Source organism: Prunus persica, chromosome G7 (genome assembly GCF_000346465.2).
Source record: "Prunus persica cultivar Lovell chromosome G7, Prunus_persica_NCBIv2, whole genome shotgun sequence".
NCBI classification, from domain to species: domain Eukaryota; kingdom Viridiplantae; phylum Streptophyta; class Magnoliopsida; order Rosales; family Rosaceae; genus Prunus; species Prunus persica.
The window spans coordinates 22233773-22256242 of record NC_034015.1 but is presented as its reverse complement, the minus strand read 5'-3'; the positions used below and the strand labels follow the sequence as shown (position 1 = coordinate 22256242).

The 22470-nt window shown below is 37.4% G+C and overlaps 3 protein-coding genes across 9 annotated transcripts; all 3 read left to right on the top strand.

The window, feature by feature from the left end:
* Positions 452-7348, top strand: LOC18771600 (histone-lysine N-methyltransferase ASHH3). Of its 7 annotated transcripts, none has more exons than XR_002272549.1 (15): positions 457-931; positions 1667-1796; positions 2100-2211; positions 2818-2917; positions 3652-3730; positions 3850-4021; positions 4110-4190; positions 4337-4511; positions 5065-5092; positions 5193-5283; positions 5937-5985; positions 6081-6164; positions 6640-6740; positions 6866-6913; positions 7017-7348. XR_002272549.1 is itself a non-coding variant. In XM_007202024.2 (12 exons), exons 1-12 carry the CDS (start codon positions 914-916, stop codon positions 6150-6152), a joined length of 1107 nt encoding a protein of 368 aa, XP_007202086.1. In that variant the 5' UTR covers positions 456-913; the 3' UTR covers positions 6153-6761. The 7 variants fall into 7 exon arrangements, 1 of the variants encoding a protein (XP_007202086.1); XR_002272550.1 differs by having other exon boundaries at positions 6866-6921; XR_002272551.1 differs by lacking the exon at positions 6640-6740 and having other exon boundaries at positions 455-931; positions 4337-4463.
* Positions 10000-14916, top strand: LOC18770667 (methylenetetrahydrofolate reductase 2). The gene is made up of 10 exons (XM_007204527.2): positions 10000-10674; positions 10884-10944; positions 11119-11375; positions 12098-12271; positions 12382-12482; positions 12615-12726; positions 13014-13094; positions 13182-13359; positions 14024-14358; positions 14523-14916. The coding sequence occupies exons 1-10, from the start codon at positions 10270-10272 to the stop codon at positions 14604-14606; spliced, it is 1788 nt and encodes a 595-aa protein (XP_007204589.1). The 5' UTR covers positions 10000-10269; the 3' UTR covers positions 14607-14916.
* On the top strand, positions 16130-21375 carry LOC18769139 (MLO-like protein 1). The gene is made up of 15 exons (XM_007203573.2): positions 16130-16473; positions 16675-17031; positions 17131-17188; positions 17285-17544; positions 17931-18047; positions 18141-18201; positions 18329-18423; positions 18522-18596; positions 18705-18793; positions 19251-19300; positions 19706-19746; positions 20194-20403; positions 20501-20568; positions 20694-20754; positions 20862-21375. Exons 2-15 carry the CDS (start codon positions 16912-16914, stop codon positions 21162-21164), a joined length of 1608 nt encoding a protein of 535 aa, XP_007203635.1. The 5' UTR covers positions 16130-16473; positions 16675-16911; the 3' UTR covers positions 21165-21375.

The window sequence follows — 22470 nt, the reverse complement described above, 5'->3', positions numbered from 1 at the left end:
TTTGTTTTCTTTTTATTTATTTTTATGTCAAAAAAGCCTTAATTAAAATTAAATAATAGAATTTTATTAATTAAAATTAAATATTAAAATAATTATTTTTAGTCCGACACAACATTAAACATAGGTCTTCATTATTTTTACAATTCAGTTTCTTAGTCCGATACAGCACCAAACATAGGTCAGTACTTAATCCAACTTAGTCCAATCCGAGCTAATCCAAGACAGTCTCAGAATTTAGTCCAATCTATGATAGTCCACTGTACCAAACGACCCCTATAATGCATATATTTGCACAATTTCACACACATATCAATTTGGTTCGGTGAACCCCCGATTTGGGGTTTTCTCAACCGCGACCGCTCCGATTTTCCAGCCCTAAGTTTATAGGAAGAAACTTTTTCCACAATGACATTGATATCTTCCCAATTGACCCATCTCCTTTCCTACGCACCACTTTCTTTTCCTCGGACATTCTCAACGTCATTTGCCTGCAAAACAATCGCCAAATGTTTTGTTACCCAAATTACCCTGAAGGATATTGATAATTCCATCCATATCCATGTAATGCCAACTCAACCCATTTCTGTTACCCAAATTGAGACGCGCATCAAACTGGGAACCACGACTCCAAGGATCGTAGAGGTTCGCTCACAGCCAACAAAATCTCACCATTTCTCCTCATCCCCAAACCCATCATCTCCAGTCCCTACTCTACATCTGTACTGAAAATATTATTTTCTTTTCTTACTCCACGACTTGGTTTTGGACTTGGACTTGGCCATCAGTCATCACCCCCGGTGTAGTGTATGCAGAAGATATACCTAGCTAGGTCCAAGCGTCCTGGTCGAGTGGAAGTTCTCTGGCTTTCTATAGTGAGTTGTTGAATTATTACACGGTGGCGGCTCTTGGTGCCATGCCTGCTATGAACAAGGTTGTTTTTTCTGCAATTGAATCCCCCAATATTTGATATATCCTTAGTAATTGAATGAATGATATGTCAAATTTGTCTAAATGTGTCTCTGATTTTGTTTCAAATGCTTATTTACGTAATTGGGTCACTAAATCACTAAGCTGTATATAATGTATATTTGATGCAATTGCAGATTTCTATAAGTCAACTGTCGGTTCGTCGTAGGATGCCCATCGAGAAAAAATTATTGCTGACATACTACCTTTTTATTTTAGCTTTAATATAATTCAAATGAAAGGACTTGAGAAACATGTTTGGAGAAACTGATAATGTGGCATTGTTTTGAGAGATTCGCTTTCTTCTCACAAGTTTGTTTAACGTTCTATGCGATGTTGCGTAGGATAAGCTTCTATCCTTCCTCTTACAATGTTTTGGTCTATGGCTTCTGGCTGCGAATTACTTATGTTTCCCATTTTAAATTATTGGGAACAACACATTTATTCTGGCTTCTTCTTGTTGATTTATTTATTTAGTGTTGGGGTAAGGCTTCCAGTGCTCACCAGATTTTCTGATTTTCTTTGTTTAATTTTATTCTTCTCTCTCTGTTTTTTCATTTTCCCTGGATGCCTTTGCTTGCTCATGATGTTTTCAATGAGTTTTTTTTCCTTCCAAGGAATGGTTGCTATATTGTTCTTATTTCCTTATATTTGCTTTCTATGCTTATGAAATTTTATGACTTGAGTTCTTGCTTATCAGAATTCTGAGCGAAGTCACATTGGGAACGTATTCAACAAGTTGCTGAAGCAGATTGGAAATCCTGTAGATTTTGAACTTCCAGATTGGTTTAATAAATGGAAACCGATGCCCTACACTTTTATAAAGCGCAGTATCCTCTTAAGTCTTGAACTCACTAATTTTAAATTTTTATTGAACAAACCTTTTCATGTTGGAAATTATCATTTTAATTTTATATACTTTAGTGCATGTTACATACCTATCGGGTTTTCTCTTCTTTTCTTTCCCCATGAAACACTCCTCATAGGTTGGACTTGCCATAGTTTAATATTTTTGTATTGCTGCCTATTTTCTTGGATATGTTCCATCTGTCTGTTTATTCAATGGTTTTATATGCGTTGGAAGTGTTTTTTTTAATTCTCTCTCCACTCTTAGTTTCGTTGACAAATTTAAGATATATATCTCACGAAGAAGATTAAAAGACGACTTGAGGATGATGGCATATTCTGTTCCTGCAGCCCATCACAAGGGTCTTCTAGTGTTTGTGGTAGAGATTGCCATTGTGGGTAAGGACGATCATTGTCAATGGTGTTTGTGTTACCTCATGTGTAATAAAGGAGCAATGTAAAGGTTGCATTTAATCATCTTGTACTGTACTTGTACATCATTTTGATCTTTTGGACATGGATATTTAACCATAGTCTAGTATTTCCTAAGATCCTAACTTTTTACTTTGAACTCTTATCTTGATAAAGTTTGGGTACAGGCAGTAAGTAAGTTATGCAAGGCATACCTCTTCAACAGGATTCCAGTCCAGTGAGTGATGCTGTTTTATAAACATTGTTCATTGAGGGGGCACAGCTATTCGGCAGTGTTCCACTCAATTGAGGGATTAAATGCCTTTTCATAGAGAAGTGCAGGCATTTATACTACAGAAGAATATGCTTGCTGTGGGTTTTTGATTGTTTTTCATTTTCCTTTTGGAACTAATTAAGGGGATGAAACCTATGGTTGTGATGTTCGGTGACTTGCAACCTTAGGCATTATGATGTTATTGACGCAGGCAGATGTAGATATAGGGAAAAAGGGCCATTAATTTTCTATGTGATAGTGTATATTCAGGTTTTATTTTTTGTCTAAAAATAAATAAGTTGAATGTGTTATATCTGCAGGATGCTTCTGTCTAGCTGTTCCTCAGTCTGTAAATGTGGAAGTTCCTGTCTGAACAAACCATTCCAGCACCGGCCTGTGAAGAAGATGAAACTGGTGCAGGTAATGCGCCTTATGTTGGAATATAAATTGCAGTGGTTAAGATTTTGTATATTTTTATTTTTCTGAAAAGATAATAGAAATAGAGAAAAATTTAATAGGTATGGGGGAGACTTGTAACTTCTTAAGAAGAGCAGGAGGAACTGCAGATATGAAATGCTCAAGTTTAAACATACAAATTAGCATAAGTTGAAGTTCTGTCTGAAGTAATAGCTTTTGTTAGTATCTATTTGGATGCTATTCAGGTTTTTATGAACCGCAAATCATATGAATTTATTTACTTTGCAGACCTTTTGATTCATGTTTTTACACGTATAATAGCATAAGTTGAAGGCTGAAAGGTTCTTTGAAGAGATAGCTGACTCTCTATTCAGATATTTGTCTTCCATGTTGGTGGACATTTATTAAACTTGCATTATCTGCAATTTAGTTGGCGTCTGTTTTGCTACATTTCAGCAATATAACTATTCAACTCATCGTTTTATGTAATTGATTGTCACCCCATAAAAATATCAAGGGTCTCAATTTTGGAACGGAGAAGATAGATTCCAGGGCAACATATTTTTCACATAAGGGAGGCTGCTTGCATTGCATGTTTGGAAATCATTTATTGTTATTATTTTTTCTTTGGTCTTCTAATGCCTTGTACATTGATTAAATTGTTTCCAGTAACTGTATTTATTTATTAGAATTATAGACATTGTTAAGCGACTTAATGGAATAGGGTATTCTTGTAGACTGAGAAATGTGGTTCTGGAATTGTGGCGGATGAAGATATTAAGCAAGGAGAATTTGTGATAGAATATGTGGGAGAAGGTAACTTCCTTAGTCCTTTTTTGCTCTACATGACATGCAGCTTGTTTTATATTTGAAAGTTATCGTCTTACCAAAAATATCATTTGAAACCTATTAATCAATGCTGTTTCTTTGAACAGTTATTGATGACAAAACATGCGAGGAAAGGCTATGGAATATGAAACACCGTGGAGAAACAAACTTTTACTTATGTGAAATCAATCGAGATATGGTTATTGATGCCACATACAAAGGAAACAAGTCGAGATATATAAACCATAGTTGTTGTCCTAATACTGAGATGCAAAAATGGTCTTCTACTTGACCTTGTTACTGATTTTTAGGTCAATTTATAGTTAATACTATATCTTACATGTATTCCTTGTTCTTTTCTTTGAAGGATAATCGATGGCGAAACAAGAATTGGTATATTCGCAACTCGTGACGTAAAAAAGGGAGAACACCTGACCTATGATTATCAGTATGAACACATGCATAACCCTTTAATTTAATGCTTTACTAATTTATGCATGTTTTTCTAGAATCATCATGGACTTCCTTTGCACTAAAACTATCGCTAGATGTGAAACTTTGTATTCCTCTAGTCCAGTCTAATAAATTTAGCAGGTTTGTTCAATTTGGTGCAGATCAAGATTGCCATTGCGGTGCACGTGGTTGTCGGCGAAAACTTGGTGTCAGACCTACCAAGCCAAAGATGTCATCAGTTGCTGCTTTGAAACTAGTAGCATGTCAGGTGGCTGTGTCCTCTCCCAAATTGAAAGCAATTCTTTCTGCTAAAGACGTATGTACAAGTGTCTCTGTTTACTTCTAACAGAAATTTATATGTTTTGAAAATCACCACCAATCTGCCAAAGCCCTACAAAGTTTTGCTGCTAATTTAAACGATCATTTAAAAGTTTGATGTCATAGACCATTTTCGTGTAATCACCATTCAATTAGTTCTAGATGGTCCTTATTGAAACAGGTTGGACAACTTTTGATTTTTACCCTTCCCTCTTGCAAATTAAGTGGCATATTGTAGAAATGAAAACTTTTGCACTGCTAGCATTTTAATTCTCATTAGTGCTTATTTTCCCTCCCAGCACACTAACCCTCCTCATTTCACCTACCCATACTGGATATAAGTTTGTTATGACTAATATACTGGAGGATGGATGTCTGAAATCAGCTCCAAGAGTTGCCGCTGAAATGTTTCCATGTTGGCTATGATTTATTGCCTTTGTTGACTTTGTAAAGTTTTTAGCTGTACAAATGACTGCCTTTTTTTCTTTTGTAATAATTATATTTGAAGTTCTGCAAACTTGGACTAATTGTGGGACTCTTTTCTGGAAAAGGTTTATCAGAACGGGGGTCTACATATAGGTGAGCTTTTTTCTATTATGTATTTATTGTTTTTTACTAGTGTTTCAAAATTAATGATATACTATTTGAAACTCTTGTTTCATATCCTCTTGTCCGTTAGGAAATTCACAACCTTTCCATAACCAAAGAGGTACACGTTCTTGTAATTGCATTGGTGAAGTGATTCGAATAAGTCGCCCCACGAATCAGAGGTAATTTCAGAATATCTATGAATCTTTCACTTTAGAGTAATGCTTCATATTCCTCAATGTGTTATGCACTGGTGTTAGTTGTTTTATTTTATGTGCAATATGAAGAAAAAATATTGTGAGGTCCTCCTGCTTCTAATCTGGGAAATTCTGAAAACTAACCCCCGCATGATACTAAAATCATGGGTTTGATTTAGTGGCCTTCTGATGTTGCTAAGGTTGCTGATCTTCACTACCTCAAGAAAGTTTAAAGATTTTACGAAAACCAAACAAGAGGTGGAAATTGGAGAAAACATCTTTGTTTTCCCACCTATGTTATGGGAACAATAGGAAAACATTAGGCATCATAAGAGATCTTAAAATTTATTTTGGAGCAATAATAGATGTGAAATGGACAGCGTCAAATGTCAATGCCTTCATGGCTCTATGTGTGTGTTTGTGATGTTTACAGTCAAAAGATTTTTACAAGTTTCTCAGTTGGAACAATAGCCTTAGGTTGATGTCTTCTCTGTTGAAGTTATTTATAATTGATTTGTACTGCTTGTTTTTTTTTCATTTTCTATACATATCTGTTGATGCTCTAAATTCTGAGGTGACATGTTATTTAATTAAATCTGCTGATGCTGAATATTATTCTTTATTTTCCAATGTTTCAGATCCTTTGGGATTATCAAGCGGTTTGATAGATATTCCAAAAAACACTCAGTAAGAGATGAATTACTTTTTTGAGAGAGAACAATAAAATGTTATTATTGTAATAAATTAAGATATTGAAAATGGACCTATTTTTTTGGTTGCAGATCATGTTTGAAGATGGTGGCATCGAATTCCTTGACATGTCAAAAGAAGAATGGGAACTTGTAACACTGTGATATGATTGTGAGGCAAGTGCAAATTATTCCTTTATTAATGCATTTTATATCCTCATCCTCAGTCCCTTGTTCCCAAATTTTATCCATACGATGTCTCACACTCGTGTTTGCTAACTCTTTGCACTTTCTAAGCAAAGTTGTCATGAGAATTAAACAAAACCTATGATATGAGAGGGCTGTTCTTGCTTTGTTTGGTCAGACATGAGCACTGGGTTCTACCAGTACCAAGGCTAGATCTACTACTTAATTCGGTATAAGCATACATACTGATACGTACATACTTACATATGGCCTGTGTGACTATAATATAGTTTTTAAGGGTACTGGGAAGGGGAGAGGTTTTGGGGGTTCTGTGGTGAGATTGGGAGGACAAAATTTCAAAGAAATGCATTGCATCTTTGATTTTGCATGGATGTGTTGCCGTACCTCCACTTCCATTTTAATGGAGAATTTGCGACATGCGCTTATTTCAGACATAGTTTTGTAGGTTTTATATGAACTTCAAGGGAGTTGCTGGAGTTGGGGGGCCCTGGCCACATCAGGCCTATGTGTGGTTCTGCCCATGACTTTATCGACATTTGTGTTCATGTATCCACTTGAGCCTTGTGTAAAAAAAAAAAATAGTCTTGTATATTCATTTGCTGGTACTACTTGTTTTTCATGTGCAATGTTTGATGATATATTTTGCTTTGGTGCTTATTTTCATCATGAAGGATTCTGCTGAAGCAAGGATGACATATGGTGGTCCGCAATCGTAACATGTATGACAGTATGTCCATATTCCTTTCTGAGGCATGGCTAATAATTGCTTTAAACTGAATGCACAACATGGTTACCCTGATATTTATCTTTGTTCTGTCACAGGTACCCAATAACTAAAGTTAGTGAACGCTGATTTAGATTTCACACTGCTGTTTCATTAAACTAAGGATCAATTCTTTGCAATGCATGTTGTAACAAATGTACCAAACCTAAGTGATAATAAAGCCCCCTCCCCTCCCTAAAGAGAAAAAAAAAAAGAAGAAGAAGAGAATCAGAGGTGTTAATCTCACAAAGCAAGTATTTTATATTCCTTGCATAGGGTTGATGAGGATGTTGTATTAAATGTGTTTCTGCACCTTTTCTTTTCTTTTCTTGTTTGGATAATAAGTATGCGTCTGTTCTAGTTTAATAAGAGATTATTGTTGTGGTTAGAAGTGTTTGACTAGACAGACTATGGAAATGCGAAAGCAGAGTTATGAAAACCACACCAACACAACACACATAGCGACAGTAGGAGGGTTTACTTTCAACTTAAGACAGTTGAAATTGGTTGGTGTTGTGCGCTGGTTAACTTTCTTTGGATCTGCGTGGTCACATTAGAATTCAGTGAATGAGTTTCTTCTGTTCTGATAAATAATTTTGGTTTCTCACTGGGTCAAGTGATCGTTTCATCGTCTTCAAGTGATGGGTAGATTAATTTAATTTAATTTTAGGCTGGTTGGATTTTCGCATTGTGCTTGGTACGATGCACCAACTGTTGGATCAGATCAGACAGAGTGCAGCACTAAAAAATATCCCATTCTCTCTCTCTCTCTCTCTCTCTCTCTCTCTCTCTCGGGAGGGAGGGAGGGAGGGACACTGTCCACTCCACTGGCGGATTAAATGCTTTTTGTTTGTTTTCGTGGGCCTGGAAACATACAACTGAATTGTTTTTGGGGAGCTCGGTCTCTTTGAGGTATTTATTGAACAGTTTACACTTACATCAATTTGCTGGCCAATAATGAAAAAGTCGTCACTTGTACCGTAATTTTATTGGGCAAAAGTGTTATCACCATGCAAGTGTCTGAAGAGGAGAAAAGGATCAGCTGAGTTTTGGGCCAAAATCATGGGGAAAACTCTGATGTGCGGAACGAGAGACCCCACGACTTTGCCCATGATGAATCCTCCAGCAAGGAACACATCAAAAGAAGAAAGAAAAAATATCTGAACAAAAACAAGCTATTATATTTATATATAAGAGCAACTCCACCCATTTGCCCTTAGCCATGGCAAGGGTGGAGCTAGGGCAAGCACTATTCACGTGAATAGTGGCTGCCCTTGCAAATAGTAAATTGTGTCTCCACCCGTTGCCCTTAGCCATGGCAATTACTATTCATTTTTTTGTTTTTTCCTCCTATTTTTTAATGAAAATAATTAATTTGGGTAATATTTTCAGATAATATTTTTGGGTTCGTACATATCAATATTTATTATAAAATTCATATCTCAATCGGAAATTTTTTTGGTATTTATAGAAAAAAAAAAAGAGTATTTTTTTGGTATTTTTTTTTTTAAAATTCAATTTTTTTTCATTTTTTTATTGCACAAAAATTGGCTGCCGTTGGATTGGAGAAAAAAATCTGATCGGAGAGCTCAGAGCGCGACACGTGGACTTTTAGTGGTACTGTAGCGCCAGACACTGTAGCATCACTGTAGCACTGCGGTACTGTAGTGGTACTGTAGCGATACTGTAGCACCAAAACGAGGGTTGGAGCTCGGGCCAACCTTGCCCTCGGGCCAGTCCAGGTTGCTGGGTCCCACCTTGCCCTGGGGCCTGGGCTGTCCGCTGGAACACCTTTTTTTTTTTTTTCCTCCCTAGCCTTGGGCTGGGCTGTGCCGCTGGAGAAGCTCTAAGAGGACGCCGAGAAATTGGAGAAGTTGACGAGAGGCGAGGAGTGGAAGGAGTAGAGTAGGTGTGGTAGGTCCCACGCCACCAACCCAACTCAAGCCCAAGCAAACGCGTTCGCCGTTTTCTGGGTGCCAGTGAGAGTGGTGGGACCGAGGAAGTATACAAGGATGTGAAATGGTTGGTGGGTCGGTTTTGACAGTGAAGTTTTATTTGGTCACTGTGTTGCAATTTGTTCACCGTATGTATATTTACAAACGGTTACAATAAGTCTCTTTCGTCTGTTTCCTATTAAAATATTAAAACATTTATTAACTCATGAAAATTAATAAGCCTTAAAGGAATGCGCAGCCTTCTACTTGTCCGGCGAACACGCAAGCCCGCTGAGGCGGTGTTCGCCGACTACCCCTCGATACGAGAACAGTGGATGGTGGGTTGTTGATGGGGTAGGTGTCGCTGGGCTGCGATTGGTTGCGGCCGTGGTAGGTGGGCTGGTGTTGACTCTATCAAAGCAGTGGCTGGGGAATTCACGAAAAATGCAGCACATTGACCAAAATAAAACTTCAAAATTCAGTGACAAAAAATGGTATTCTATCTTTTCGTGAAAAAAAAAAAGTATTCTACCCTCTGTTATTCTTTGAAAAACTTAGCAGTCACCTGCCTAGACTAATCCAATCCATTGTCCACTGAATTTCTAATTTAGTTTTCAACCTCCTAAACTTTCGAAGTGTTCTGATTACAGTCAAATCCGTTAAATTTTAGTGTTGGTCACAGCCGCGGACGTGATGCATTTTCGAGGGTATTTTCGCCACTGCTTACAAAATTCTTTGGAATGGAGGGAGGGTAGCTTGGCAGACCTTAAGCTGCGAATGATTGGACAAAATTGCCCCTCCACGTGAGGGGCACATGACAAAAAACTAACAGAAGTTACATACATTTGACAGAAACTCATTTTTGCCCTTAAATTACTCGAAATTGAAAGTATAAAATTGACCAAATTAAACTAAAGTGATAAAAGTGACAAACTATAAATACCAAAGTGACTTTTTGCCTTATTTATTTGTTGGTGCGGGTGGTTTAACAGTCTTTTTAGAGACTAGGGGTTTGAGAAAGGAGTAAATAAGAAAGAAGGGAATGGGGGTTGGTGGGGGCTCCTATCCTATAATAAGAGAAAGGGGGGGTGAGGGGAAATGCCACCACATTGCATTGTCCTTTGATTTGTTGCAAATCTAATCTGGCTCTAAATTTAAATGAATTTTGTTTATGCATCATTCTTAGTTATAGTTAAATATAGAGCCATAGGCTAAAAGTGTGCCGTGTCGGTGACTCTCACTCTCAGTTTCTCTCTCTCTGTAAACTTGTTCCAGTCGAGCGGTTGGTGGGTGGGTTTCTTTCTCTAAAACAAAAACAAACAAAAGCAAAAACAGGTCATTGCAGATCTATCCGAAAGGTAAGAGAGAGAGAGAGAGAATGAAGGTGATAGAGAAGATCCAGGAGGCGTTGTTGGAGGAGAAGAAGGTTTTGTTCTCGTTCGAGTTCTTCCCGCCAAAGACGGAGGATGGGGTGGAGAACCTGTTGGAGAGGATGGAGAGGATGGTGGCCCACAACCCGGCGTTCTGCGACATAACGTGGGGTGCGGGTGGGTCGACGGCGGATCTGACGCTGGACATTGCGAACAAGATGCAGAACATCATCTGCGTGGAGAGCATGATGCACCTCACCTGCACCAACATGCCTGTCGACAAGATCGACCACGCCCTCCAAACCATCAAGTCTAACGGCCTCCAAAACGTTCTTGCTCTCCGGGGCGACCCGCCCCATGGCCAGGACAAGTTTGTTCAGATCCAAGGAGGCTTTGCCTGCGCCCTCGACCTGGTAATTCATAACTACTAAATAAATGCTATCTTATCTTATTTCAATTTTGTTTATTTCTGATAGATAGATGCCATATTTGTTTGGAGTTCATGATATTTGGAGTTCATAATATTTGTCACCATTTCCCCAAACGGAAAACGAAAACGAAAAGAAAAGAGATCTCACATCTCTCTCGCTCTCTCATCTTTTGCCTGTTTGCTTGCTTACAGGTCACCCATATCAGAGCCAAATATGGTGACTACTTTGGCGTCACTGTTGCTGGCTATCCAGGTATACATACTTTACTCTTTTTTATATTTATTTAAATAGAAACGTTGTATTGATAAAGAGAAGGATAAGCAATCCTCCCCATCAAGGAGGATTCATTCTTGTCTTATCGGCTTTGTTGCTATTTTCTGTCTAAATTTAACATAACAATCACCAAATGGCTGGCATTGAAACCAGAGGCACACCCGGACGCCATTGGAACGGATGGCCTCGCCTCTCCCGAAGCCTATCAAAGTGATCTGGCTTATTTGAAGAGAAAGGTTGATGCTGGTGCCGATTTGATTATCACTCAGTTATTCTACGACACTGATGTTTTCCTCAAATTCGTCCACGACTGTCGCCAAATTGGAATTACTTGTCCTATTGTTCCTGGAATTATGCCCATTAATAACTACAAGGGATTCATACGCATGACTGGTTTCTGTAAAACCAAGGTACCTCTTCACTGTTCTCTTCTGCATTTATTTGTTTTTTATTTATTATTTTTTCATTTCTTAACATCGTGAAATTCAAGTAGTATTCCAGAATAGGCCTAAAATTTGGGGAACTAAATTGGTTCAGAAATATTTTCTTGCCTTATAAGTTGTAACACTATTGTGACTTGGTGTTGTGAACATAACATGCGACATTCAAAAGTAGTCTGGCTGTTTATCTAGGACATGTTTGGCAACCTTACTATCCTGAAATTGAATATATGGTGTGATTTAGGCTTTTGAACTTCCATTTTTAAGGATTAGGATTGTAGAAGAAGTTTGGGGGTTTTTAGAATGATTTTGAGTCAGGTTGGGTGTAAGCAGCCATATATGATTCAAAGTTAAGGGCAAATCAAAACACTCATCCAACACTAGAGGGAAAAAAAAAATCCTGAACTAGGAATTTTGTGAAAGCCCAGATCTACAAATATACGCACATAAATTTTAACCTAAAGACTCAATTCAAACACTGGTTTTACCCTAGACATAGCCTTTGGATATAACCTACGGAACCATATGAAACCGTTAGTTATGCACATTGGCCTCACATAAAGAAAACAATGATAAATGCATTTGAAAGATAAAAAGAACATAGTAACTTTATGCCATTTCCTTTGCATATTCAGCAGTTTTGCTTTATATATTAAATTAGTGCAATGTTTGCAATTAATGGGATACTGTAGATACCAGCTGAGGTTACTGCTGCCTTGGAGCCTATCAAGGATAATGAAGAAGCTGTCAAATCTTATGGAATTCACCTTGGAACCGAGATGTGCAAGAAGATTTTGGCTCATGGGATTAGGACGTTGCATCTTTATACACTGAACATGGAGAAATCAGCGTTGGCTATATTAATGGTTTTTTCTCATACCTTTCTAATTGTCTCACTTCAGATGTATATAATACTCTTTGCATGATTAGCACTTACTACCAAATCTGATCCCTTCTAATCATACTACCTTGGCAGAATCTTGGTTTGATTGAAGAGACCAAAATATCAAGGCCTTTACCTTGGAGACGTCCTGCAAATGTTTTCCGTGTTAAAGAAGATGTTCGTCCAATATTCTGGTATGCAATCCAACTGTTGTCCCCCCACCCCCAACAGAGAGAAAAAAAACAGAAACAAGAAAACAAAAAAGGATGTAATTAACTTCTTGTACATCTTTCAAAATTTCTAATCGTCCTAGCAAATGATGGTAGGGCTAATCGTCCCAAGAGCTACATATCAAGGACCATAGGCTGGGACCTTTATCCACATGGGCGATGGGGTGATTCTCGTAACCCTTCATATGGAGCACTAACTGATTATCAGGTACATATAATCACACAAGTTTAATCTTGGTACCTATGATTTTGTGATAAATTTGGGTGGATCATTTTTTGTTTTTTTATCAAAAATTTTGAAGTAGTTAAATAAGTAAACCTTCCCATGATGTTCCCTCAAAGGAAAATTTACTTGTAATCATAATCCATTTTATTTTCATTTGATTAACCACCGCTTGGCTGAGGCATACATCCTTTCTTATTTTATATTATCCCTTTGCACTAGAGTTGGTAGAGTTGGCTATGTATGACTTTAAGTCATAATTTTCTCAACAGTTCATGCGGCCACGTGCACGCGACAAGAAACTTGTTGAAGAATGGGTTGTCCCATTGAGAAGCGTTGAAGATATCCATGAGGTGAAGTTTCCATCTCTGTGTGTTTTGTCTTCTGCATTGTCAGCAAATTAGATATAAATTGATGTATTGGAATTTATTTTATATCAGAAATTTAAGAAATTCTGCCTTGGAAAATTGAGAAGCAGCCCTTGGTCCGAACTAGATGGGCTTCAGCCAGAGACGAAGATCATAAACGAACTTCTAGGTAAAATTAACACGAAAGGTTTCCTTACCATCAACAGCCAACCAGCGGTAAATGGGGAAAGATCTGATTCCACGTCTGTTGGTAAGTAATAAGTATGTTTATGAGTTTACGGTCATGACAATTATGTGAATATTTCAATTTGTATCTCATTTTTGTGAGCATGGATTTATGATGAATTATTTGATTTTTATCATTGAGAGTTTTGGTCATGAGTCACTGAAGTCACTTAATGATTACAGGAGTGTGAGTCTCAATGGAGACATAAACTGACTTGAATTTGATGGCCTAAAAATTCCACATGATATGATTTTGTTTTCCATTCATGAAGATCAGATTGTATTACTTTTTTCAAAACTATAGCTCAACATTGAGTTCAGAAAGGTGATCATAAATCCCTAATGGAGGTTTAACCATTACTAGTATTGCCATGCTGTGGTTTCAGGTCTTTATAGAAATCTGCTTGAGCGCCAATTAAACATCTGTTTGGCTTTGAAGTGTAGCTTTGTTCATAAAAATCTCCTCTTATTTACTTCACTTCCCAACTAGTAAATTTTGTTATTTGGCTCGGTAAAAGTTCTACCTCTCTCCCTCCCTCATAAAAAAGTTTTAACTAGTTTTTTTTAATTATATTTTAATCTTTCTATTTTTCTTCAAACTGATATTTAGATTTGATGATTATCCTTGAACCAGATCTAGAAACTTACCTATATATGTAGACTCTTAACATCTATTTCTTGCTTCTCAGGCTGGGGCGGGCCTGGAGGATATGTTTATCAGAAAGCCTATCTAGAGTTTTTCTGTTCGAAGGAGAAGTTGAATGCTCTTGTTGAGAAATGCAAGGCTCTTCCATCTCTAACCTACATGGCCGTGAACAAGGATGGGAGATGGATATCTAATATTGGTCAGACTGATGTGAATGCTGTGACATGGGGAGTCTTTCCCGCAAGGGAGATAATCCAACCAACTGTTGTGGATCCTGCTAGTTTTATGGTTTGGAAGGATGAGGCATTTGAAATCTGGTCAAGAGGATGGGCCTGCTTATACCCTGAGGGTGACTCATCTAGGAAATTGCTTGAAGAGGTTTATTTTCTTCATTAATGTCCCTTCTTGCTTATTGACATAATTATGATTTTGATTGTTGAAACGTATACCTACCACACAGCCCTGCAGACACCTTTCTGCTCAATCTTTTGATTAGCATTGAGTTTAGTAATGCTGACGTGATGCTCTCTTGACTATTGCAGGTCCAGAACAGCTACTTCTTGGCCAGTTTGGTAGATAATGACTATATCCAGGGTGATGTTTTTGCTGTCTTTGCTGATTTCTGAATGAAGCTATTTTGTCAACTCTTCCATTTCTTAAAGCCTCATAAGCCATTAAACTGGTGCTTTCATTGTAAGTCGGGTTATAAATTTATTGTCACTGGGATGTGTAATAATACTCATTGGGATTTTGATATCACCCCCCATGTGCAAATCGCATCTGCGTTCGTGATTGATTACCGGTCTGTATCAGAGTTCATCAATGTCTGGCTTAATTGATACGATCATCTTGTGTGTTTGCTTCCAGTATGTGCTTTGTGGCAATGGAATCCGCATTTTAATGACATATAAATTAATAGGTGGTGTTTTCTCTTTATTTGTATCATTTGTCAAAGTACTTGACATTTACATGATTGGTAATTATCTTATTTAAAAGAAACCGGAGTTCAGAATGGTTCTTTTGTTTTGTTTTTGGTTCAGAAATTATGTCACAACTGTTTATATAGAACCATACCACATATCAGAAGTATGTCATTTTTCATAAATACAACAAATCAATGTAGATAACAATTTGGTTTCAAAACTTTCAGGATTGTGTTAGCAATTGTAGAGCATTAGGAAACTAACGAAGTATCACTCTTTGAGATTGTGAAAGGTGGTAGATCCACCCGTCATATAATGTCAAAAAAGAAAGAGAAAAAAAGAGGTTCTGCAAATGCATGCATAATGAATCCAGCTTTTAAGTCACATATAAGCAATAGATCAACACAAGAAGTCATTTATTATTCCCGCAAGTGGATCAGCACAGCAAATTCAAATTTTGCTACGCAGAACACAGATGCTCAGCCACAGTCCTTTCTCAAACCCTCTCCGTGGCTGCAAATTGCAACAATATGAAATCAAATTAGGGATGGCTTGAATATTATTGAGTCGATGAGATTGATTCATTACCTACCGATCCAGAAAAGCTTGTATATCATGGGAATAGTAATTTTTTGTTATCCCAATTATTCACGTTTTATCAAGCGTGATAACTTTTCTGACGAAACGTGATTGAATGGAGCCAGCAAAACAGTGTTATTACCGTACCATACAAGTTCTTCTTCCTACCCATTAGATTCATGTTCATCCATCACATAACCCAGACATACGTTGTCAACACGCGGAATGGAGACAGGACGCATGGTATGAGATAGGAGAGAATAGAAGCTTCCAAACGAAATAAATAAATATTAATAAATGAGGACATTTTTTCATTACCTACCGATCCAAAAAAGCTTGTATATCATGGGAATAGTAATTTTTTGTTATCCCAACTAATTACGTTTTATCAGACGTAATAACTTTTCTGACGAAACGTGATTGAATGAAGCCAGCAAAACAAGGTTATTACCGTGACATACAAGTCCTTCTTCCTACCCATCATATTCACGTTCATCCATCACATAACCCGGACATACGTTGTCAAACACGCGGGATGGAGACAGGACGCGTGGTATGAGATAGGAGAGAATAGTAGCTTCCAAACGAAATAAATAAATATTCATAAATGAGAAGGACTTTTTCTGAATGAATTTGACAAAGTACAGTATATACTATTATTTGTCTTCACTGACAGACAGGGCAGATTGAATCGGATGGATTGGAGTATTTGTTTTTTATGCCCACGGGCCACGTCTTCCGCGCGACTAGGAGGCCCTTGTGGAATTTCCTCTTTCTTTCCTTGTTTCTTTAATTTGATCGAAAAATATTAATACAGGACTGCAACGTCAAGAGTGAACACAAAGAACGAACAAGACTGCAGGTCTGGAACTGACTGGGAGGGAGTCCACCACCTCACCTCCCATCTCCTCCACAAAACGAAAGGAAGGCGCGCAGAGAGAATGAAGCCAACCACAAAACGAAATGATGAGAAATGGATTTGTAGTAGCAGGTAGGCCAAGCTAAGCTGCTTTACAGCTCCTTTCTCCTAATTCCCTTCCTTGATATAATATTATTATTATTCTCACTGCTCATCACAATCCGCCCGCCGCCCGCGACATATATATTAGCCAGCCAGCCAGCCTTAACTCACCTGGCCAGGCCTAAGGCCTTTGTTCCTAATAACGTACACTAATTAATTATTTTTTTACAGATCAAATTACTTATTACTCTAAGCAAGTATTTAGACTACAGTACTGAGACAGACAGACAGACAGACAGACGGACAGACGGAGCCGCCACAGAGCTGGAGCTGGGTATAATATATATATATATATATTGGTTTGTTTCTTAGGGTAGGTAGCTTAAGCTTAGGTAGGAGTGTCTGCAGAGCAGGCAGGGGTGAGGAAGTCAGGGAGAGGGTTTGGAAAGAATTGGAATTTGGAATTGGATGGCAGCACAAGGAGGAACAACGTTGGAGCACACGCCGACATGGGTGGTGGCTTTGGTGTGTAGTGTCATAGTGCTCATATCCCTAGCCCTCGAGAGAATCCTTCACTACACTGGCAAGGCATGCATCCTCCCCATCCACTCTACACATACACACCCACATATATTCTCATCTCGATTTGCAACTATTAACATTTATAATTTAATTGTTTGTTTGCAGTATCTCAAGAAACAGAACCAGAAACCTCTGTTTGAGGCCCTGCAGAAGATCAAAGAAGGTTTTCCTTTCCTTGTACCTCACTCATCCAATCCAATTCATTCAATATAATATGTATATCAGTGATCAATCATATGATGGTGAATTGGTGATGCAGAGTTGATGCTTTTGGGGTTTATATCACTGCTGCTGACGGTGTGCCAAGATCGTATAGCCAAAATCTGTATAACGGAGAAACAGGCTAGTCAATGGCTGCCTTGTAAGAAAGAAAAACAAGATACCACTACTAGTACTACTGCCCATTTCCAGACCTTGTTTACTACTTCCTTTCTTCCCTGGACTACTTCTACTACTACTACTACTGCCCGTCGCCTTCTTGCTGACGACTCTGATTCTGCTGGCCACCACTGTCCGGAGGTATTCATCTTCTTTTTCTTCTTTCTTTTTTAGACAGGGTGCATAGTTGGAGGAAGTTGAGTTTTAAAACTTGTCTCCAAGTTTTAACTTAAAGCTCTTTGAGAGAGACCATTCGAATGCTGGTGCTCAATTATTATGTTTTATTTGATTATATATAGTCTTTAACCCACCCGCGTCTTCTGGTCAAATGAAATTAACTAGATAACACCGGATCTCTTGAAAATTGAAATGACCTGATCATCAAAACTCCACCAAACTAACGTGTAATTAAACGACAAGATTGATTGATTGATTGATTCCTTCCTTCATGTTGCACTTGAAATATCATGCCAATGCCATTATGCCACCAATTAATTTTTACTTTTTTTTAATTTAAATTTTTCCAGGGGAAGGTCCCATTGTTATCCACCACTGCATTGCATCATCTTCATATCTTCATCTTTGTGCTGGCTGTGGTGCATGTGACTTTCTGTGTTCTAACCATTCTTTTTGGAGGGGCAAAGGTAACATCCTTGGTTTAATTTCCTATTCGTGTCTCTCATCGACTCATTCTATAGCATCGACATTTTCCGTTTCATGTTTTCTCAATGGAGTAGATACGTCAATGGAAACATTGGGAGGATTCTATAGCAAAAAAGGAGTACAACCCAGAAGAAGGTACCACTGGCTAATGTTAATTTACATCATTCTTTATAATTAATTTCACATTGGAAGGAAGTGCTTCAACTTCTAATTGATTCTGGAGTGCTTTTTCTTCTTTTTGGAATATATATTATGTGTGCAGTTTTGACAAAGAAGTTCACGCACGTTCAAGATCATGACTTTATCAGGGGTCGCTTTCTTGGTATTGGAAAGAATTCAGCTTTTCTAGGCTGGTTGGTGAGTCATATGATATATATCATCCTTCAGCATCAATAAGCAATGTCGCATAATTCTCTCCGTCTGTCTGTCTGTCTCATGGCTCTTTTCTTATCCAGCATGCGTTTTTCAAGCAATTTTATGGGTCTGTGACCAAAACAGATTATATGACAATGCGATTAGGCTTCATCAGCGTAAGTTATTTTATTTATTTCTGCATCCTCTTTTCTCTCTGCTCTATCACACGTTTTGAATGTTTACACAAAATTCCTGTTTCAAATTTTGAAGTAATTCTCCCGTAGACCCATTGCAGGGGGAATCCAAATTTTAATTTCCACAAGTACATGATACGTGCCCTTGAAGCAGATTTTAAGAGAGTCGTTGGAATAAGGTTAGTTTCAATTTTACAAGATCATTCACCTCATGCTCATAGTTTCACTAGTTGCATCTTTTTGGTAGTTACTAGTTAGCTCACTGCCTTACTCTTTGAGGATGAGTTGCAACCTAGAAGCCACAGCCTTGAAGCAGGAAACAGCGCATCTCCCTCTCCTCAAACGGGGAGAAGTCTGCATTTCTCTGACCCTCTATAAACCCTGCAATGGCTGGAGCCTCATTGGCAGGGCTGCACTTACTAGTTACTACTGCCTTACTCCTTCCCATCCACAACATAAAAATACCTTAAAGATTTAATCAAGCACATCAAGTGCAGGCATGAGAGATTTATACTTCTATAGTCTAAAATCATTTGTTTCAGGGTTTTACGAAAGTTTAGAATCATGTCTTTGGACTGTTCTCTCTGTTCATAAAGCATACTGCTGTGTCATTAACTTGTTAATTATCATTTACAGTTGGTATCTTTGGATCTTTGTGGTCATCTTCTTGTTGCTGAATGTCTCGGGTAAGCTTTTAACTTTCGGTTTATTTTTGGGTTTGTAATGAAGACGTCATTATTTTCATCCTTTTTCAATAAATTCAGTTGCTCTTACAACTTTGCACTGTTGTTCTGCAATGTTTAGTTAGAATGGAAATGAGATATTGGTCAGCACGTTGTACAACTCATTTGCCTACAATAAGATCCTCTGTCTCTGCCTTGAAAGTGAAATAGATATTTTGTGGCAGAGATCTTGAGTTCTTAAGCACTTGACACATCAAATGAGATCAGAATTATCTTAGTATTATTGACAAGAAGTTCCTAGAACTGGAGTTGAACACAATCCACCTTATAGATATACCATCGTCTTCATTTGCATTTTTGACCTGGTGCATGAAGATCATTACCGCCACTTGTGATGTTTCTATGCAGGTTGGCATGCCTATTTCTGGATAGCATTCATTCCGTTCATTGTAAGTTTGACAAATATATACTTGTAATATAGTGCTGGTTTTGTCTTTATCACACTGCCAACACCTGTGTTGTTTGGATTAGACTTACCTGCAGCTCTGCCACTGCCCCATGCTTCTTAGCACAAGTCCAAATTTCAGTTTATACATACGTATGTTGATGATGATGATTATCTTATTTCTTTGTTTATGGTCATCTCATCTATAATAAAAGCTACGCGATGCATGAGGTCTCTTTTTGCTCCATAGTCTTCTTTTTCAGATCATATATTTGTTTCTTTTTAGATGAGTATATCGGAATTTGCTTGTATGGTTAAATAGTAATTCTCATCCATGTCCAGTGATCCATAAATTTGTGCATTTGTCTCCCCAAATTCCGCAGACTAACCAGGAAACATTATAGGACAGGGAAGTTAATGTTTGTGGTGGTTTCTTAAATCTTTCCTACAGCTTTTACTTGCTGTTGGCACTAAGTTGGAGCATGTAATTACCCAACTGGCCCATGAGGTTGCTGAGAAACACATTGCAATCGAAGGGGACTTGGTTGTTCAACCTTCAGATGATCACTTCTGGTTCCACAGGCCCAGACTGGTTCTCTTACTGATTCAAATCATCTTGTTCCAAAATTCTTTTGAACTGGCATTTTTCTTCTGGATATGGGTAAGAATGTAATATAAAATTACGTAGTAAAACTTTTATATCTGATCAAAATGGTAGCGGTAGATTTATCATATTTCGTTGCCTCCATCTCTTGCAGGTTCAATATTCATTTGATTCCTGCATAATGGGGCAAGTTGGTTATATCATCCCAAGACTTGTTATTGGGTAAAAACCATATTAATTACATATGTTTGTGTACTCCTTGTATTATATTTATATTGATATATCCCAACACAGCTTCATAAATCTGAGATGTTTTTTTCGTTCTGGATGCGAATATCCATTCTCAGAGCATTCATTCAGTTCGTCTGCAGTTACAGTACTTTGCCATTGTACGCAATTGTCACACAGGTGAGTTGCAGGATGCATAGAATTTGATTTGCTGCAATTGCTTTCCTTTTTTGTTATCCTTTTGAAGAATTTAGACTCAGATATATCTATGTTTACTTGTAATGAAGATGGGAAGTTCATTCAAGAAGGCTATATTTGAAGAACATATACAAGAGGGGCTTGTTGGCTGGGCTCGGTCGGCCAAAAAGAACAAGGCGTTGAGAAAGGCTGCTAATGGTTCTTCTTCTAGCCAAGGAGGTCCCAAAGAGGCTTCTCAGACAGTTCAATTGGCTCAAGTAGCAGGAAATAAGGAATCTTCACGAGAAGATGATCACAATACAGGAGAAATTGAGCCTGAATTGCCACTCAAAAATCAAAATGAAAAACCTCCTGGTCTCACTCAAACTAGGCTTACTAGTAAACTTCAATAGAATCAAGATAGCAAGTGGAAGTAAATCTTTGTTATAAATTATATAGCAAGAATGATATGCCGACTTTATACATTCATATCTTCAACGTTTATGTGCAACCTTTTTTCTTTTTCTTTTTTTTTTTTCTTTTTTTTTTGAGGAAAGAACCTTTGTCATAAATTATATAGTAAGAATGATATGCCGACTTTATACATTCACTTTTTTTATAATGTCTATGCACAACCTTTGCTATAATATAGCAAGAATGCTAGAATCGAGTTTGGTGAGTCTTTCTCGAATTCCCCTACTCATTGGTCAAGAAAACATGATCATTTTTATAAATAAAATAAAAAGAAAAAAATGAATACACTCTTAGTCTATTGAAACTTCATTGAAAAATATTCCAAATTGCGGTTGGCAAACTGCCACCTCCAGCTAGCGAGCTACCTAGTACCTCAATGACAGGGGTTCGAAACCCGTTGAAAGCACTTTGTGGTTAGGGGCAAGCCGAACTAGCTAGGATTAATCTCACCCTTCGGGTGTGCGAACACTTCGTGGTATTTACCAAAAAATATTCCAAATTCAAATCTTCCTCCTCCATTGATGCATTAACTAATCAATATTTATTTATTTTATAGTAAGCAAATACAGAGACAATAACACTATTTTCAATATAATTAAAAGAAATATTGAAATGAGCAGTTTATTTTTTATTTAGCTAATTTGGATCACCTTTGAAGGGATGACTTAAACAATGAACTATTTGACTGATAAGTGCATAAGAGTAATTTTCTCTATATTAAGTTACACATACTTTGAATCCTAAAATGCCTTTTATCTTTTAGAAAAAGTTGAAATACAACAAATTTACTAGAAAATGACTTCATACAAGAACTATAGATAGAATAAAAGAATTCATATATTGATGAGGTGAAAGAATTCATACATCAACTATTGATGCCTAACACAAGCATAAAATCTTATAAAATCAGGGTCGCTTGGTAACTATTTCAATTTTAGTTTTTATCTTTTGTGCTAGATTATAAAAGAAAAAGAGGAAAAATGAAAGTGAGAATGAGAGTGGAGATGAGATTTGAGAGGAAAGATGAGAATAGAGGATGGAAAAAAGAAGTAACAAAAGTGAAAACAAAAACTAAAAACTAAAATCTATTTGAAATTATTTTCACTTTTGGTACTCCTCCCTCCCATCTTACCCTCTCATTCTCTCTCTCAATCTCATCCTTACTCTCATTCTCACTCTCATTTTCCTCTATATTCTAGGAAAAAAAATGAAAATAAAAAACGAAAACTCAAGACATGTTTAATT

Bases quoted from the DNA above. Each gene is read 5' to 3' on its own strand.
- LOC18771600 (XM_007202024.2), top strand. The intron at 2,212-2,817 runs GTAAGGACGATC...TTATATCTGCAG, and splicing joins GGTAGAGATTGCCATTGTGG to GATGCTTCTGTCTAGCTGTT. The intron at 5,284-5,936 runs GTAATTTCAGAA...CCAATGTTTCAG, and splicing joins AGTCGCCCCACGAATCAGAG to ATCCTTTGGGATTATCAAGC.
- LOC18770667 (XM_007204527.2), top strand. From the start codon at position 10,270: ATGAAGGTGATAGAGAAGATCCAGGAGGCGTTGTTGGAGGAGAAGAAG. The intron at 10,945-11,118 runs GTATACATACTT...CATTGAAACCAG, and splicing joins CACTGTTGCTGGCTATCCAG to AGGCACACCCGGACGCCATT. The intron at 12,272-12,381 runs GTTTTTTCTCAT...CTACCTTGGCAG, and splicing joins CAGCGTTGGCTATATTAATG to AATCTTGGTTTGATTGAAGA.
- LOC18769139 (XM_007203573.2), top strand. From the start codon at position 16,912: ATGGCAGCACAAGGAGGAACAACGTTGGAGCACACGCCGACATGGGTG. The intron at 17,189-17,284 runs GTTTTCCTTTCC...TTGGTGATGCAG, and splicing joins CCTGCAGAAGATCAAAGAAG to AGTTGATGCTTTTGGGGTTT. The intron at 18,202-18,328 runs GTACCACTGGCT...TTATGTGTGCAG, and splicing joins GGAGTACAACCCAGAAGAAG to TTTTGACAAAGAAGTTCACG.